The sequence below is a fragment of the Triplophysa rosa genome, linkage group LG1 (genome assembly GCF_024868665.1).
Source record: "Triplophysa rosa linkage group LG1, Trosa_1v2, whole genome shotgun sequence".
NCBI lineage: Eukaryota > Metazoa > Chordata > Actinopteri > Cypriniformes > Nemacheilidae > Triplophysa > Triplophysa rosa.
Window position 1 is genome coordinate 36077597 of NC_079890.1, and position 17070 is coordinate 36094666.

At 35.4% G+C, this 17070-nt stretch overlaps 3 protein-coding genes across 3 annotated transcripts in view; 1 reads left to right on the forward strand and 2 right to left on the reverse strand.

Annotated features, from left to right (window-relative positions):
• Window positions 1-1000: 1000 nt before the first annotated feature.
• On the reverse strand, window positions 1001-3992 carry LOC130559695 (uncharacterized). The gene is made up of 5 exons (XM_057342918.1): window positions 3864-3992; window positions 2467-2711; window positions 2010-2201; window positions 1801-1878; window positions 1001-1560 (listed from the first exon to the last, which is right to left on the reverse strand). Exons 2-5 carry the CDS (start codon window positions 2625-2627, stop codon window positions 1416-1418), a joined length of 576 nt encoding a protein of 191 aa, XP_057198901.1. The 5' UTR covers window positions 2628-2711; window positions 3864-3992; the 3' UTR covers window positions 1001-1415.
• Window positions 3993-4758: 766 nt separating this feature from the next.
• Window positions 4759-7522, forward strand: ppp1r15a (protein phosphatase 1, regulatory subunit 15A). The gene is made up of 3 exons (XM_057339700.1): window positions 4759-4989; window positions 5862-6723; window positions 6956-7522. Exons 2-3 carry the CDS (start codon window positions 5878-5880, stop codon window positions 7169-7171), a joined length of 1062 nt encoding a protein of 353 aa, XP_057195683.1. The 5' UTR covers window positions 4759-4989; window positions 5862-5877; the 3' UTR covers window positions 7172-7522.
• A 2147-nt stretch (window positions 7523-9669) lies between these two features.
• Window positions 9670-17070, reverse strand: part of acer2 (alkaline ceramidase 2) — a 13226-nt gene continuing 5825 nt past the window's right edge. Inside the window, exons 3-6 of the mRNA XM_057339712.1 lie at window positions 15433-15574; window positions 15129-15266; window positions 11451-11588; window positions 9670-10503 (exon numbers count right to left, since the gene is read on the reverse strand). Of these exons, the coding sequence (XP_057195695.1) occupies window positions 10317-10503; window positions 11451-11588; window positions 15129-15266; window positions 15433-15574 (605 nt within the window). The 3' untranslated portion in view covers window positions 9670-10316. The remainder of the gene's footprint in view (window positions 10504-11450; window positions 11589-15128; window positions 15267-15432; window positions 15575-17070) is intronic.

The following is a 17070-nucleotide window of genomic DNA, read 5'->3' on the forward strand; positions in this document are numbered from 1 at the left end:
TTTACGTTGTTATACACACGTCATTACACAGATTTGTGTCCTCCTAAACCATGTAATACAAGCACACACAACACACACAATCACGCTTGAGGCATGCCTTTGTTTTTCATCATTTACTGTGAATACTTTGCCTTTTAAGATGTTGTATAAAAACCATTTCACACACTAACTGTGCTGTTGCTGTGCATACAATACTCACTCATGTGATATTACTTTAGAATAAAAGTTTAACTGCACACAATCACCCCATTTTTTGCAGTCTTTTAATTTGAAAGATATTATTTGTTATTATATGGACTCTGCCAACAAATCTAAAGAATATATTTGAATTATTTCCATTTTTATACATAAACACAAATACTGTATTTGGGCTCAGGCCCTATTCTGATTGAGGTAGACTTACTGTACTGCTTGAGTCTTTTTTATTTCTATCCAGCAATAAAAATACAATCGATATAATCGCTGTCATGTCTCAAAAAATGCATTCTAAAGTATGCACGAACTGACATTAACTCTATCAAACTGAAGAGTAGCCACAACAACCCTGCTGAAAAACTACAGAACCCTGCCCAAGACACTAAAGAAAATGTAATGGATTCAGTGGTTACAATGGGAAATTTATTGTTTTAATGGAAACTATATTGGTGTCTACTGGTGCGAGATGGATTCTGTTGGTGGGGTGTTAAAATACTCCAGGTGGTCCACAGCAGCTCTATTTTCTTTTTACATTTTTTATTTTAAAACGTTTCGCAACATATTGCAATATGTATCGTATCCCGATATATTGCGATATATATATTGTATCGTTCGTGACCCATCTACCGTCATATGTATCATATCGCAAGGCCCTTGCCAATACACAGCCCTAACAGCTAGACAGATGATCTGTTCTGAAGAGAGAAAATGTGTGAGAAATGGTCATTGGTTGACGAACAGACAGGCTAACAACTCATGCAACAGCATAAAACAGTCGGTCATGTAGCAACTGTATGAAAAGAATATTACTTTATTTTCTTCAAAACAACCACCAGCTTTACACAGTTTATACAAGGAATGTTATAACATGGAATATGAACCAAACCTGTTTTTATATTCTTTACACCAGAAAGAAAACGTTCTTTAAATATATACTGTTTTACACAGATAACCCAATAAAGAATGCTACATTTTAGCATATACGTAGTGCATTTACATGTTCTGAAAGAAACCTAAAATGTCTAACGTAATATTTATTTGATGTAGCTTTCAATCACTGTTTGAAACATGCAAACATGTTTTGGTTCATAACTAATTTTGCTGTCAACAGGCTTTGAAGCATGTGAAGTCTGGTATGAGTGCTTAGATGGTTGTGGTATTGTAAATAGGCACATATAGCCTGGGGAAACTTATGATATGAGATTATTAACGGTTTGCTGTTAGCGATGAAGCTCCTTCCTCTTTCTGCTGCCTTCTCTGATCCTCTGCATCCTATAGGTTTTCCGGGCCAGCTCTCGCTCTTTTTCCTGCACTTCCGTGTCATCCAGCACCTCTATACTGGGAATTTGACTGATCACATACTCCCTGTTATCAACACATGATTAAAATGAACTGGGTATATCGACCTATAGGCTACATATTCAAATTACACATTATATTTAGACTACACTGTGATGTTTGGTGTGCCATATTAATTCAGTTGCAGTTCACTTATTCAGCAAGATTTCAATGTCAACTTTAGCAAAACATGTCCACTAGATGTTAGTATATATTTGGCAGTGCAATAATACAAATGTAGCCTATGATTTATCATTGATACCTTACCTGTAATCAACATACTGGTTAAGACTCCCTCCATTAAAATAACTGGGTGCTGCTTCATTGTTCATCATACTAAAAAATCTGTAATGAAGTATGCAAGAAACAAACAATCAGCATATACCGACTAATGTATGCATTCTCCATAAATAGACGCTCTTTCATGGGTAAAAGAGATTTATGGACGCATTAATTTCCAAAAAAATGGAATTCACCTGATATTTGGAAATTTGGAGCAGATCTCCTCTACAATAATGGGAAGGTTGCTGATTTTGTTCTTGTTGAGCCATAAGGTGGTGAGGCTGGGCATATAGGGAAATTTGACATGTGAATTATAGTTGTTGCAGTCCAGGATGAGTGTGCTGAGCTTTTCCAGACCCCCAAAAGAGCCGGGTTCCGTTAACAGTCTGGTTAAGGGCAAACACTTTGGACTTGAAATGCAGAAGACCGTGTCTATGTTCTCTCGTAAACTATTTTAATTCATTTTCATTCAAACTCTCCTCGTGTGATTTAACCTCTGGAAAATATACAAAAATAAATGACTAAACATTTTCAATATCTTACAGATTAGTACATGTAATTATTTCAGCAACAATGTCTCTTAAGCTGTCCAACACACATCAACATAATGTACACACCTACAATGTTGAAAAAACATATGATCAAGGATACTCGTCCAGCAAATTGTAACTAAGGACCAGAACCTCTAGGGTGTCCTGTTGTTGGAGGATAGTGTCGTAGGGAATCTCAGAGAGGTTCTGGTAGGCAAAGGAGAGTCTCTGGAGACCCAGCTCCACAGCAGGACCCCCAGGTGCCAGAGACCCCGTGTCCATGATGCTGCTCTCACACTCCTCAATATGGTCAGCAACTCACCACCACGGCATCAGGACACATGATTTGAGCAATATATTACTGATCTGTTAAAAAGCAAGTTAAAAGTTAAAATGGTACATCACTGGCAATCTGGATACTGTATTTTCGAGGTAGATTTCTTCTATATACATGCAGTGGCAACAACCTTTTAAGAGCAGAAAGCAAGCCACCTGAAATATGGCACTTTAGAACAATAACATAGTTAGAAAATATGACAGATATCACATTTCTCTAAACTACAGAGATGAGCACAGTGAACGTGATGCTTCAGGTATGTCTCAGTCTCATAAATTTAAGGTCAGCTTTAAAAAAATAAAACAACAGCTTTACAGATATACTTCAGATGATCACATGCAAAACCTACTGTTGTTATTTATTTCTCTTCCGTGTCATTTCTGTGGTGTTATCTTTTCCAAATATATCGCCTGTAATTTTGCAGAATTTTACTGTTCATTTTTTTTTACAGATTTTTCATGTATAATGGCCAAAAACTGTAATTTTACATTTTTCTTTACATATTTTCCACGTATTTTTGAAATACAATGTGGTCAAAACCGTCAAATTACAGAAACATAAATTTACAGTAATAAAGCAAAAAGTTTAATTTTACAGGAAAAACTGTTATTTTAATGAATATTTCTGTCGCCACAGCTGCCAGAAAATGTCAGTTTTTTTTACAGTGTACTGTATTTGCAAATAAAAACTATAGATAAAATATAACATCAAGTAAAACTATAGCTAATATTTATCAAATCTTAATTAGATGCGTAAAATTAAATAAACAATGTCAAGCTTGTCCCATTTAAACACGAGAATCAACTGAGTCCGCTGCTTCATTACAGACACAACATTAAATAATTTAAGCACGTTTTTTTTAACTAGAGATTCTTTAACATGAAATTCTCAAAGTATTGTTTTCCAACTTTTCTGTATGCATTAATAATCAGAATTCCCCCAAGACAAAATTCCTTTCTGTTTAGAAGATACACCTACTGTAATCAAAAAGTGAAAAGCGACATCTGATTTCAGTGGATGTGAAAACTGTGGTTGAAACTTCATCATAACAGAATACACACGTACACAATTGACTCATTTACAGAAGAAATGTAATGAAGCACTCAGCACAGTATCTTTTCAACAGTTTCAAGTGCTGTTTGAAATTCCCAAATACAATAATATTTCATCTTAATACTCACCAGGAGCTTTCCAGCAGGATCTGAACCGAGTATGCGTGCATATATGACCCACTTTGCAAAACTAAAATACTTTCTTTCATGGATGGAAATGGGATCACAAGATGGGATAATCACATTTTCTGTTAACCCTTTACAAGTCTTGTGGTTGTAATGTCACAAACGCTCTACAAAATAGGTCAACAGATTTCATGAATTAGCTGTTTAATGTTGAAGGGTTGAGCAGTTTTTGAACACAAGTGACTTTTCTTTTTTTTATTTTAATTTTTTAAAAATTAGTCTCTTAATTGTTGACTTGCAACTTTAAACTTACTCGTTGAACATTTTACTAGCTACGCTGTGAGACTTCATTTAGCCTATTCCCAAAATATTTTACATTTAATCTGAGCCAAGAAAGTGAAGCTATAATTTTAAAATTATTGGGTAGGCCTATTTAACAGATAACATGGAGAATTTAGTTAATATATCAAGATACCGTTTCAATTTAAGTTCAAACAAAAAGTTTAACATTAAATGATTAACTAACCTTTGCAACAAGGATTGATCTATTAACCAAGAATTAAGAGTACTTTGTTGTCTTGAAACAAAACAACAGTACAACACCATTGCAACAAGCAATTTTTAATAAAAACCTACACAAAAAGCACCTTTGATTTCGCTTTGTGTGTTTCTGTTTACAATCTCTGGCTGAATGTTTTGTTTCGGACTTTTTATTTTCCATGACGCAATCCAGCCTCAACCAGATTTTCATGTTCCTGCCCCTCCCACCACCACGAGGGTTTCTCGAAACGTAACGAAGCAGCGGCTACGTGACTTCCCATGCGTCTGCCAGGCGTAGGCGCAAGCAAAAGTACCGCCTCCAAATGTAACGTCATCACAGTCTATATAAGCTCTGGCCGTCAGACAAAACAGTATTTCTATTTACGGCACAGAAGAATGAGATATACGAAATAAACACCGAGCGAGAGACCTTTATGAACAAAGCGAAAATGGAGTTTATGTTTGGAAGCGAGTGTAAATCGTCATATTTCACAAACAGTGTTGTTGAGAACGTGGGCCAATTTAATACTGGAGAACAAAACCTTCACTGGAGCGATTGCCAAGCGACAGGCTGACCAAACGCGAAAAGGTAGGACATGTTATTGTCTATACTTTAGTATTTTGAGTGAATTCTTATTTTAGGTAATAAAACCACACGATAGTTATCTGTGTAAACGCACGATGACCGCGATACCATGTCGAAAAATATCGCGGCGCTGTGTTGACGCACCTCCTAAAAACACTACGTCGTCGCGTTGGTACGTTATGTGTCATAGTATCCTGTAGCAACAATACAAACAACAACATCTCTACTAATAATACTTCAATTCAAGTTTATTTATGTATTATTATAAATGTATACATATAAATAAATAAATATGTATACACATACATAAATTTGTTTATATACATACACTAGTATTTACTGTAGTAAACTATTAAAAGTCCCACATACTGAATGCTAAAAATGATCGCATACTACAGAATTTACTACATTTTCCAATTACTATAGTAGTTAATACTATTGTATACTACATTATTTTTATTTGGGAGTGTTGGGTATATTGGAATACTACTGTTTTGTTCTCTAAACACCATGCACTGTGCTGTGTTTTACCTTTATTTATTAATTTTTTGTGTGTTTTTCTTATTTTCTCCTGTAAAGCTGCTTTGGAACAATGCACATTGTGAAAAGCGCTATAGAAATAAAATTGAATTTTATTAATGTAACGTTACTTTATGTATTTGCATTACATTCTTTTGAAAACAATTAAAACAATTTAATTGTATTATTGAATTTAATTATTGAATTTAAATTCTAAATGTTGTTTGCGATAGAAATGAATTTCCGTTAAAAAAAAGTTAAAAAAGTTAAAAAGTCAGTTGTTTTGTCTATGTGGTCAAGCATTGTTCACCGCGGCGTTCAATATTCATATTTACAACCTTTGTTTCACTTTTCAGAGTGAGAGTGACTACCATGGCACCATTCACCATTTCTCCACATCATTCACTGTCTTATCAGTGTCATTTACCTCCGACGGCTCCATACCAGCAATCCAAGATGAGTGTAGAGTTGTCATCGAATACGACAGGAACACCTGAAGATCGACCTCTCAGTGCTTATCGGAGAATGTCCGTCTCCTCCATGCTACTGAAGATCAGACTGCATCTGTGGCAGGTCATCCAGAGAGTTCAGAACTGCTTTATGAGTGTGATCGAGCTTTTCGGCTCCAACATGTTTTTATTCATTTGTGTGGGAAAGAACACAGCCATGACGGGCGAGTTGAAAAAGAACAGTGTTGTGGAGGCCCAGGAGAGGCCTGGTGTGGAATTCATGAGTGGGATGCTGAGATCGGTCGAGTTGGATAAGCAGATACAGGATTCAGAGATGGAACTAGATGATGAAGGGTTGACCACGCCTGCTGAAAGGCAGGAATGGTCAATGGATGATTCTGAGGAAGAGGATGAATGCCAGCTCTCAGAATGGGAGTCTGAAGAAGATGATGATGATGAAGAGGAGGAGGAAGAAGATGGTGAGGAAGAACAAACTCGACATGAGGAAACAGAATGTGATGTGGATTCAGAATGGTCAGATGATGATGATGATGAAGATTCTGAAGCATCAACAGAGAGCCTTGAGCTTTGGGAATCCTTCTTCAAGAGCAGTGACCCATACAACCCTCTGAGCTTCTCCTCCTGCACTGCATCTCGAACAAACACCTCTAGCACAAGCAAGAACCAGCTGACACCGAGCTCAGAAATCAAACAAGCTACAAATGAAGAGGAGCATTATCCTAAACCAAGCACAAAGAAGGGAAAGAAGGTAAAGATTTCATGTTAAACTTGACCTTTAAAAGACAAAAAAAGAAAAGATTTAGAAACAAGAGATTAAAAACACTGAACGTTGATCTTCCATGTCAACTGGTGGCCATACAATTTCCCAGGTTGATTTGTTGTAGATGTGACTCATGCAAATGAGGTTACGCTGGTCAAGTTTTGAATATAAACGATTCTGTGTACTGGGATAAAGTAACCCAACCCTTTCTTTGTTTTAGGTGCGTTTCAATGACAAGGTAACCATACGCCCCCTAGTGGCTTGGAGTTTTGCTGGAAGAGCAGCTCGGGATGGTTCTTGTTGGATGCGGATGGCCAGAGACAGAGAGCGGTTTAGGAGAAGAGTGGAGAGTGTTGAGAACATCATCACACCCTGCCTTACATCTGCACACAGAGCCGGCGTATGGGAGAGACTTCAGAGAAAAACATTGTCGTAAACCTCCAGCTTTATTTATTGTTACAGTAACAAAATTGTCTAGCAGTTCACTGTATGTTTGACAGAACTCAGTATGGTCTAATTGATGGTGCTTTAAATCTTAGATCACCGTTTTTTTGTGTGTAGTTTGTTACACTGTTAGTGTGGTGCACTTTATTTTAATGGATTTTTAAAAGTTGTTTCACTTTATATTTATTGCACTTGTTTATATTGTGTTGTACTAGAAATCAGTGTAAAAGTCGTAATACGCTGAACATGTTATGTAGCAGCTGACGCATTGTTAAAACTTTTCCACCATTTAATGCTTTGTTAATTTGAGCTACTTTATAAGAATTAAACTTCCAGTACAAAGGAGGATTTTGTAAACTGTGTAATTTTATAACTTTTGCTTCAAGAAAAAGAAGGGAGAATTAAAAAGTAATACATAGTATTAAGTAGTGTTGTAGTCGAGACCACATAAACAGACCAAGACTTCGAGGGGCCGAGACCGAGTTAAGACCAAAACCACCACTCCTAAAATTAATCTAAAATATCCACATAACACTAACAAGTGCGTTCTAAGCAGTCTCATCTATTCAGTAGCAAAATAACTGTGTTGCTCAGAAATGCACAAAAGTTATGATTTGTTCTAGATTTGTTTGGGACTAGCCAAAACGGAGTAAAACCTTGTGTTTTGTAATTGTTTTTAAAATGAAGTCACTTATTAACTCGTGATTGTATCATAAATATAAACAAGATCTCATATAAGTACATTATTTGTAATCACATCTTGGATATCGTGGGCCTTTGTAATTTTGTTGACAGATCCCCATTGTAACAGTAACAAAAGAAACCAAATAAGAAATAAGTCAATGATTGCTTTTAAAGCCAGATGTTTTACATCTAATCACATTAATGATGTTAACACACAAATCAGACAATGCACAAACAATTCATTAATTCCCACAGATGTGGTCTTGACCGGCCTTGAATTAAGACCACTAAGTCTGAGACCAAAGACAGTCGAGACCGAGACAAGACCAAGACCTTCAAATAGTCTCAATTAATAAACTGTATCGTAGCAATAAAAACTATTTATTTGTATTTCAACTACAAATAAAGAAACTACATATTTAAAAAGTGTATATACTGTTCAGCGGTTGTTAAGAAAATGTACAGTTTCCTTCAATTACTCCAGGCTTAAAGGGACAGTTCACCCAAAAATGAACACTGTGTCATAATTTGCTCACCCTCAGGTTGCTCCAAACTTGTATACATTTCTTTGTTTTGATGAACACAGAGAAAGATATTTGGAAGAATGTCAGTAACCAAACAGATCTCATCCCCCATTTACTGCCATAGTAAATACTACCAGAGTCAATGGGGAATGAGATCTGTTTGGTTACTGACATTCTTCCAAATATCTTTCTCTGTATAGTAGGTAAGTATTGTGTTACCAAAGCACATACATATTTAGATAGATCTTACAGACCTTTCCACAACAAGTGCTTCAGAACACATGCAGAAACGTGTTAATCTGGAGCACACTTTTATTAAATAAAGTGTAAAAAAATACAACTCATCTGATAACTAACAGTTATTAATGTGTAAAAATATAAATTGGTTACAAGTCACAAAAATAAATGGTCTTTGTATACTTGGTCCCTGTGTTGCATCCGAGTCTGTGTGGCAGAGACCGAAAAACACAATCCCACGTGTTACAGCCATGACATCGGCTTACAGTACATATTATGCATTGCTTGAGCAGAAAGTACTTCAGAAAACTCTCTCTCCCAACAGGCTGCATCAGTTTCTCTGAAAGATACAGATGCAATTTTGTGGCATGAGAGGAAAGCAGCAGAATGCGTCAAACGTTTGTAAAAATTTGACACTAACATGTATTTATTTTGCACATTTCAGGTGTTTTTGGTATTCACTTTTTCAAAAAAATCTAATTTGTGATCGATGAGTTATGTTCATTGACAGCCGAAGACAGAAACAGAAAAAGGCCTTTGGAAAGCCAGTTTAGCAGAATTAAATAACCATTCATAATTTCATTAGGATACAGAATTTAGATATAAACATTTCTGAAGACATTCAAAGGAAGAAACACTTATATCTGGCAAACGTTTGTCAATCATTCTCAAGGGAATATTCCTTTACATTCAGCTTACGGAACAATTTCCATGCAGTCTTTCAATAATACGTCATAGTGCAACATGGCTCAGAATATCAAGATTAAAACATCCAGTTTACGTTGGATTTATATAATCAATACATGTTTAACTTCAATCTTCTAATATGGGCGCACTGGGAAAATGATCCTCAATATTACTGGAGAAAACAACTTACAATTCATCAGCGAGCGAGCAATACGATGAAAAGTTAAAGGTTAAAAGTAAGTTAGCTAGTTTAGCATAACTGGTTAGTTGTCCATGGATTCACTAACAAAATTATTTATTTTGTCAGTCAGTGGAGATCATCAAACATCAATAAAAACACTAACGAAAGATTTAATCATCATCATTTTATGAGTCCTTAAAACATTTTTTTCAAATGTTGATATTTACAAAAAGAAATGCTTACATCATCAAAAATAATTGATTCTGATTGGTCAGTTGCAACAAGTCAACTGTATGAATTGTATAAAACTCTGCAGTCTCTATTTTCCACATATGAAAATAATTGTATTTCATCATGTCCCTTTAATTATTTATTTTGGCAATAAGCTGTGTTATAAGTAATACATGTACAGTAAATCCCATGAGGGTGATATCCGTCATTCACTGAGCTCCTGATCATCTTTTGATAAGTACTACATGTACATTATCCCTTCCTTATGACCTTGAGAAAAGTGAAGATTCAATAAGATTTTAAACTGTTAATGTACTTACAAAAATGGCATTTTCACACTTAAAGGTTTCATTGCTGGTGTAGAATCTGTTATAAAAAAGAACAATTTGACATCCTTCACTCCAACAGAAACTCGCCTATTGTGCGCTTGCAAACTTCACCACAATGAATTAATTTAACACTGCTGAAGTAAACTGTGCATTTTATCTCAATTCCCGCATAATTCATACTAATTATGAAACACTTTCCACGCGAAGCAAACAAATCCGCCTGGAAAAGCGCTGCACTGAAGTGTAGTCAGAACACAGCACAGGTTATGTCACTTTAAGGGAAGGCTTCCGGTGCACACAGAGAAGAGTGACGTATGGCACCCCGATGAAGGCCCATTTCTCACTGGGCCAGAATTTAAGAACGGGTCCCTGTTCTGGGGCTTCCGATGCTGCGTCGAAATAAGCGAAACACACACATCCCAGATAGGAAGCCAAGCAGATCAGAATATGCCTGTAAAATGACACACGAAGGGCTTAAAAGTTGAAAAGCAAGTAATAAATGACATCCGTGATCTAATAATTATATTGATTTCACAATTATTGATGCGACTGCGCTTAGGTCTGTGATGCAAGTAGGTTCTGACACAGACAGATAGCAAAGAGAATTACACTAATGTTGAATCAATGTTAAAAGTGACTCATTTAACATCGATTCAACATTAAATGAATTATCTTTGCTATCTGGTGTGAAAACGGTGAATTAGGAAATAGGAAAATGACATGAGACGTCATGTAAAGACAATGAGAAAGTTCTTAAAAAAGAATTATAGAAAGGGTTTAATGGGCATAAAAGTTCTTATATAAAAGGTACAATTATATCACTCACTGTACTTTTTTTAAACAAATTAATGTTCCGTTACTTTTGTACTTTTTGTGTTTATTAAAAAATACATAAGAAAATGTAAAAAACCACTGTAAATTAAAAATTCATTGTGATAATAAAGAATACAAAATATGCTTCATAAAGTCATTCTGAAATGAGATAAATGTCATAATGAAATTAATCTATTTCTCCTATACAGTATATAATAAAAGATAGATGAAGCTTATGTTTAATATTTAGAACCAACACATTTATTTAAGTTTAGGTGATTTTAAAATAATGAGGATTTTCCATTGCAGAAAGGAAAGCTCTGGTCTGTCTGAGTACTTTCATTTTCATTCAGAATTTGAATTCAATTAAATTTAATCATTTTTATACAAATCAATTCAACTGAAATGTAGCTTGAATAACTTCATTCAAAAAATGAATAAGAGAGAGAGAGAGAGAGAGAGAGAGAGAGAAAGCACACTTAATCTAGCTTGCTGGTATGTGTTTGCCGTACACTGAGCATGCTCACTAGTGGCCGACTGAATGAGATAAGTACAGTATGACCAGATGGAGGGAGGTGCACTTACCAGGCACAGTGTAGATACGGAAAGTTGACAGATGACCACATTTCACAGAAAATGCGATCACTAATCCAGCACATCAGTGCCAGAGTCCACCACAGCCCTGAGAGAAGACCCAGCTTAAACACACGTGGGTTATCACACCTACAATACAGCAAAACACACATTACAAACATCATATACTGTATTTTATTACATGTGTTTGTATTGTATTGAGCAAACATTCAACTAAAGTGAATATATCCACTGCGCTAGGGACATAAATGATACCTTAATATCTGATCTCGTGATCTAACAATCTAACAGTCTGACTAATATCTTAAGGACAATATTTCTTTTTCATTTGTCTTATGTTTGTCATACAGTGTGTTTTCTGTGCAGCTACTTTGCAACAATGCAAATAGTAAAAAGCACTTGAATAAATGAGCTTGAATCGACTTGAAAAACATTACACAAGCTCGCTTGGAATAAGAGATTAAAATATGCCAGAATATGATAGTTTACTAAAATAAAAACTTTGAAAACGTTCCTGTTCATTGAAATCAAATCAAATATTGACCTAAACATTATTGGAAAAACTTGAAATGTTGCCTCAAAAATAAACTGAAGTAAGTTTAAAGCAGTAAAATTAAACAAAAAATAAAATATATAAATATATGAATATGAAAATATCAATCTTATAAAGCAACATTAAAAATAAACCAATAAATTATAATATGACAAAAGCATATACCAAAATTGCTAAAACTTTAACTAAAATTAACACAAAAACTAAAAGCTAATTTACAATATTAATAAAACTAAAATCAAAACTATAATAACTCTGGACCTGAGGATGATGGATTTGGACCAGTAAACAACCACCTAGTAATGCCCTAGCGACCATCCAGAATACCTTAGCAACCACACCGCAACACATTAGCAACCATTTAGAATACACAGCAACGCCATGGCATCTAATGATCAGTAGACAGTAATATTTAACATCTGAACATAAGTTAGAAGGGAGAAAACAGAATAAAACACAATCCTCTATCTATAAACACAAAGTCTTGTTGTTCTTTCATATATGAAACGCATTAGATTCATCTGTTGCTCACAAACAATGTTTATCCTTCTGTTTTCTATTCAGTAAATAACTGCGATAATGTTTGACTTGTGATTTTAGTCAGGGTTTTTTCCCACATGTAGGATCACCTGCCCACACACGGAGCCGGTCCATCTGTCTGGGTGTGACAGTAAACAAACACAGCGTTTGTCAGATGGATGTTTCATGCACAGCCGTAACCGCTGATATAGCAGTCAATGACAAAAACCTACAAATGTCAAGAGAAGCGTTTCACATGATGAAGCTGTGTATTAAGAATGAGAAAAGGAGAGCTGACAAGACGGGAGTGAAAAATTGTGAAATAAAGAGAGACGGGAGAGAGAGAGAGAGAGAGAGAGGAAGGAAGTTAGACACGATAAGTAGAGGAAACTGTTACTCGGAAACCGATAAATAAAGCCCGGCTTAGAAGACGTTTGTAACGCGTCATTGTGTCATGTGATCTCCGCTGCACAGTCTGCATTAGATTTCATTTCTGCATCATTGTGCAACTCAAGATCTTCTCAATGATGCATTTCAAAGAATATATATAATATATATGAAATGTGAAAACAAATGTCAATGTCAAAGTAATGTGAAAACAAATGTTTTTCTATTTGGAGGAAACAGAAAATGGACCTAATGGCGATAAATAGTACATACTACATGTTTTCAAAGCTGAAAAGATTTCTGATACAGGTCAAATCAAACCCTGTAGTGTTACTGTCAGCATGCAGCATCTGAAGAACTCCAGCATTAGAAATGAGTGGGTGTTTATGTCTTTACATCGATGTCAAAGGCACAGCCGACTATTTTCAGGATTTCAAACAGATAATATTCTTAATATTAATAAAGTTATTAATAAATATTTAGCAACTTTATTGATTCGGTTGTGACAACGAGCAATTTGAAAATCATGGAGGGTTTTCTATATCTTTACATGATGTCGATTGTGTGCTACTATTTTTTTTGTATTTAAAAGCAAACTGCATTGGGCCGCGTGCACATATCATAAAGCTGCTGTATCGTCAGCTGGCCATTAATCTGATAAACATTATACTAAAGATCACGTGCGCTGCCTTTTACATTTTTAAACATTCTCTCTAGGTTTTGTTTATAAGGCGATAATTAAAAACTTTTATTAATTTAAGTGATGTGTTCATTCTTATAAACACGTTGTGATCTAATGGTTGTGAGCACATCACTACAACTACAACCTCTTTTAAGGTCTGTATGTATGATGAAGCTGTATCGTACTGGTCTGAATGTAAAGTCAGGCGCTATCAGGTAAACAACAGCAGCTGCTCTTATAGTACTTGCACTTATAGTAAGTGTGTGCTGAAGAACAAAAGTCACATTGCTTTTGTTGAGCAAACAAAAGTGTTTTAGTTGATCATACGGTCTCTGTTTAGTATTGCAACACACCACGACTCTTAACACCGTTCTTTTTCGGAGAAATGTTTATGCACAAGAAAACAGGGTCAGTTCTGAACATATGTTGCTAAATATTTACTGACCTGAACTTTTGTGACAATGTTTGACTAGCGTAAAAGCTAAATCTGCCATTGCAAAAATTGTACTCTGTACACTTAAACACTTAAACAAAACGTTTTTTTTGTAATGAAAGATGTGAGTATGTTACGTGCAATTTGATTTTTTTCCCACATGGCGTTCAGACCATCTCAAAATGTCAGTTTTTTCCTGAATGTGCCATTTATACAGTAGGTACGTGTTTAGGTAACATTATCATTTTTGTTTCATTCTGTGAACTACTAACAATATTTCTCCCAAATTTCAAATAAAAATATTGTTTCTATTTGCATTTATTTACAGGAAATGAAAACTGGAGAAAGAGGTCAAAATAACAGAAAAGATGCTCTGTATTTTTTTTAGACCTCAAATACTGCCAAGAAAACAAGTTCAGATTCACTTTCGAAGCAATAGAACAGTAATATTTGTGCATGTATTTAGGAAAAGTAAAAAAAATGATGTGATAACTGGGATTTTTATCACAGTTTTCATGCGTCTTGTCATGCTGTCAGTCTTTCACATTGCTGCTGGATGACTTTGTCACTCCTGGGGTTTGATTGTGTCGAAATTCAACAGACACTGGATTGGAATGACCACAATACATCTAGAAATGCTGAATAAATAAACATTTGGAACGGTCTCTTACATTTTTTCGTGTCAGTTGATGCCTTATGATCAAAAGGATTTTAAGATCAAAAAACACATTTCAGTCAAGTGACCATAAACGCTCGAAAGGTTGTGTACATCGTTGCTGCGTACAGCCATTGCTATTATCTGGAATAGTTTTAATAAAAATGGATGAATAATGTAATGTTCCTGAAGATTTATAGGGAAAACAAGCAGCACTACTGTAACACTGTATCAAATCTTTTTCTCTTCTGTTACAAAGTATCTTTCAATTACAAATCCACGCATACCATTTACATATGGGTTTTGTAAACAGATATTAAGACCATAAAACCTTCCTTAAGCCATATTAAAGACGTCAATGTGATTTGAAATGAATGCGCAACGCAATAAATATCTAATGCAGTACTAATGCTGAGCTTTCAGTGTACACGAGTACTGACCTCTTTAATTCAGTAATGAGCAGCGCAGTGCACGGGATTCCCAGCACCATAAGAGAGATGGAATTAATGGCCGGCTTGATGAAAGCCAAGCAGGTGGTGATTCCTGAGAGAACGCCAATGACGACTTTAAACCTCGACCTAGTGATACAGAGACAGGAAGGAAAAGAGTAGTCAGGATAAGGGAGACACAATACGACAAGTATGCACAAGATAACACAGCAGCACACCTTTCTTTAGTTGAACAAGCAACTAAAAACATAAGAACAGGCATGCACGACATTTTCCAGGGGATATGGGAACCCACCTGTCTCTACGGAATATCTTGGGAAGGTATCTTTTGGGAAACCACATGCCAATGGCACACATTAGCACCCACAATATGGCCAGCTCATCCAACATCTGACCCAAAAAACTCAGAGTGGCATGAAAGTAAGTTGAGCCAATACCTAAACAACATCAACAGGATAACGTAAAAAGTTTGTTTTTTTACAGTAATTTACATTTGTTACTGTCTTGAGCAAGTACATTTATTAATTGAGCAAATACAGTACATAAAAAAATCAGTGTCCTTATCTTTCAATTCACTTGAATTCACAAGGTTTAAGCTTATAATAATAATAGCAATAATAATTATTATTAATAATAACAGCAATACTAATTAATAATATTAAGATTGATACTAATTAATAATGTTAATTAGTACCAATGTTAATAATCTTATTCATATTTAGTAATAATATTATTATTACATAAAAGTCTTTTAAAAGTTCCCAAACAACACCTGCCATAAATAAACTCAGATCAGTCCGGGTCTAATCCTTTGACTAAATTCAGTGTATTATATGACGGTAAGGAGGATTTTGCCTCTTAAAACCGCTGCGGGGTGAATGAAGTCAGCAGCTTCCTCCAGAACAGAAAAACTCTGAAGGCATTTGCACAGAGCAGCGTTTGTGCTGAGCTGGCTACTTTCCCATGCTCTTCCACACTGAGCTTTTAATACACACGTGGTTTTCGCCGGGTTAAAGTTGCCCTTTCGTACACATCTTCCCGTGCGACTGTCCTAACCTAGGCTCTTAAAAGAGAAATGATAACAAAACAAGCTCGATAACACAGCAGCTTTGGTTCTCAGAAAGCAGCGAAGGTCACACTACGACGAGAGGAAGATTTGGGAAAGTGTTTTAACAGAGGATTCTTATAAGACCAAAGACATTAGTGTGAATGTGCCCGGGTCATGTGAATTTTACAGATGACTCCGTGAAATGTGGTTTGAGTGGCCTTCTGTAAACTAAACCCTACAGTTTACTGGGGATTATTTTCAGCTTTAGTAAAAATAACTTTGAAGCCTTTTTATATTTATGAAGGGAGATTAGAAAAGTTTTAACTAAAGAGAACTGCACAGCATGAAGGGCTGAGAGGGATAATTCACTAAAAATACAATTTCTGTCATAATGTTTTTTTTACCCTTGTGTCATTTAAATCCTGTATATGGCGGCTGTCCTACACGGAAAATATGTTTTCATTCAATCAATTAAAAAATGTTAGGGTAAGGATTTACATCTATATTGACTATATAAGTTGAGCCAATTTTTTTAATTGGTTGAATGAAAACCTATGAAAACCTTTATTCATTGTACTAAAACCATATTCCATTTCATGATTTTTTGCAATAAATCAGTTATTAGACACCCTTATCTGGGTTTTGGAAAATCTACATTTATACATTTATCATTTAGCAGACGCTTTTATCCAAAGCGACTTACAGCGAGTTCAGGGAGCAATAAGCGTTTATGTCATACAGTAGCAATAATACAATAGGTGCTAATACAAAGTTAGAGACAGAGAGAGAGAGAGAGAGAGAGAGAGACAGAGAGAGAGAGAGAGAGAGAGAGAGAGAGAGAGAGAGAGAGAGAGAGAGAGAGAGAGAGAGAGAGAGAGAGAGAGA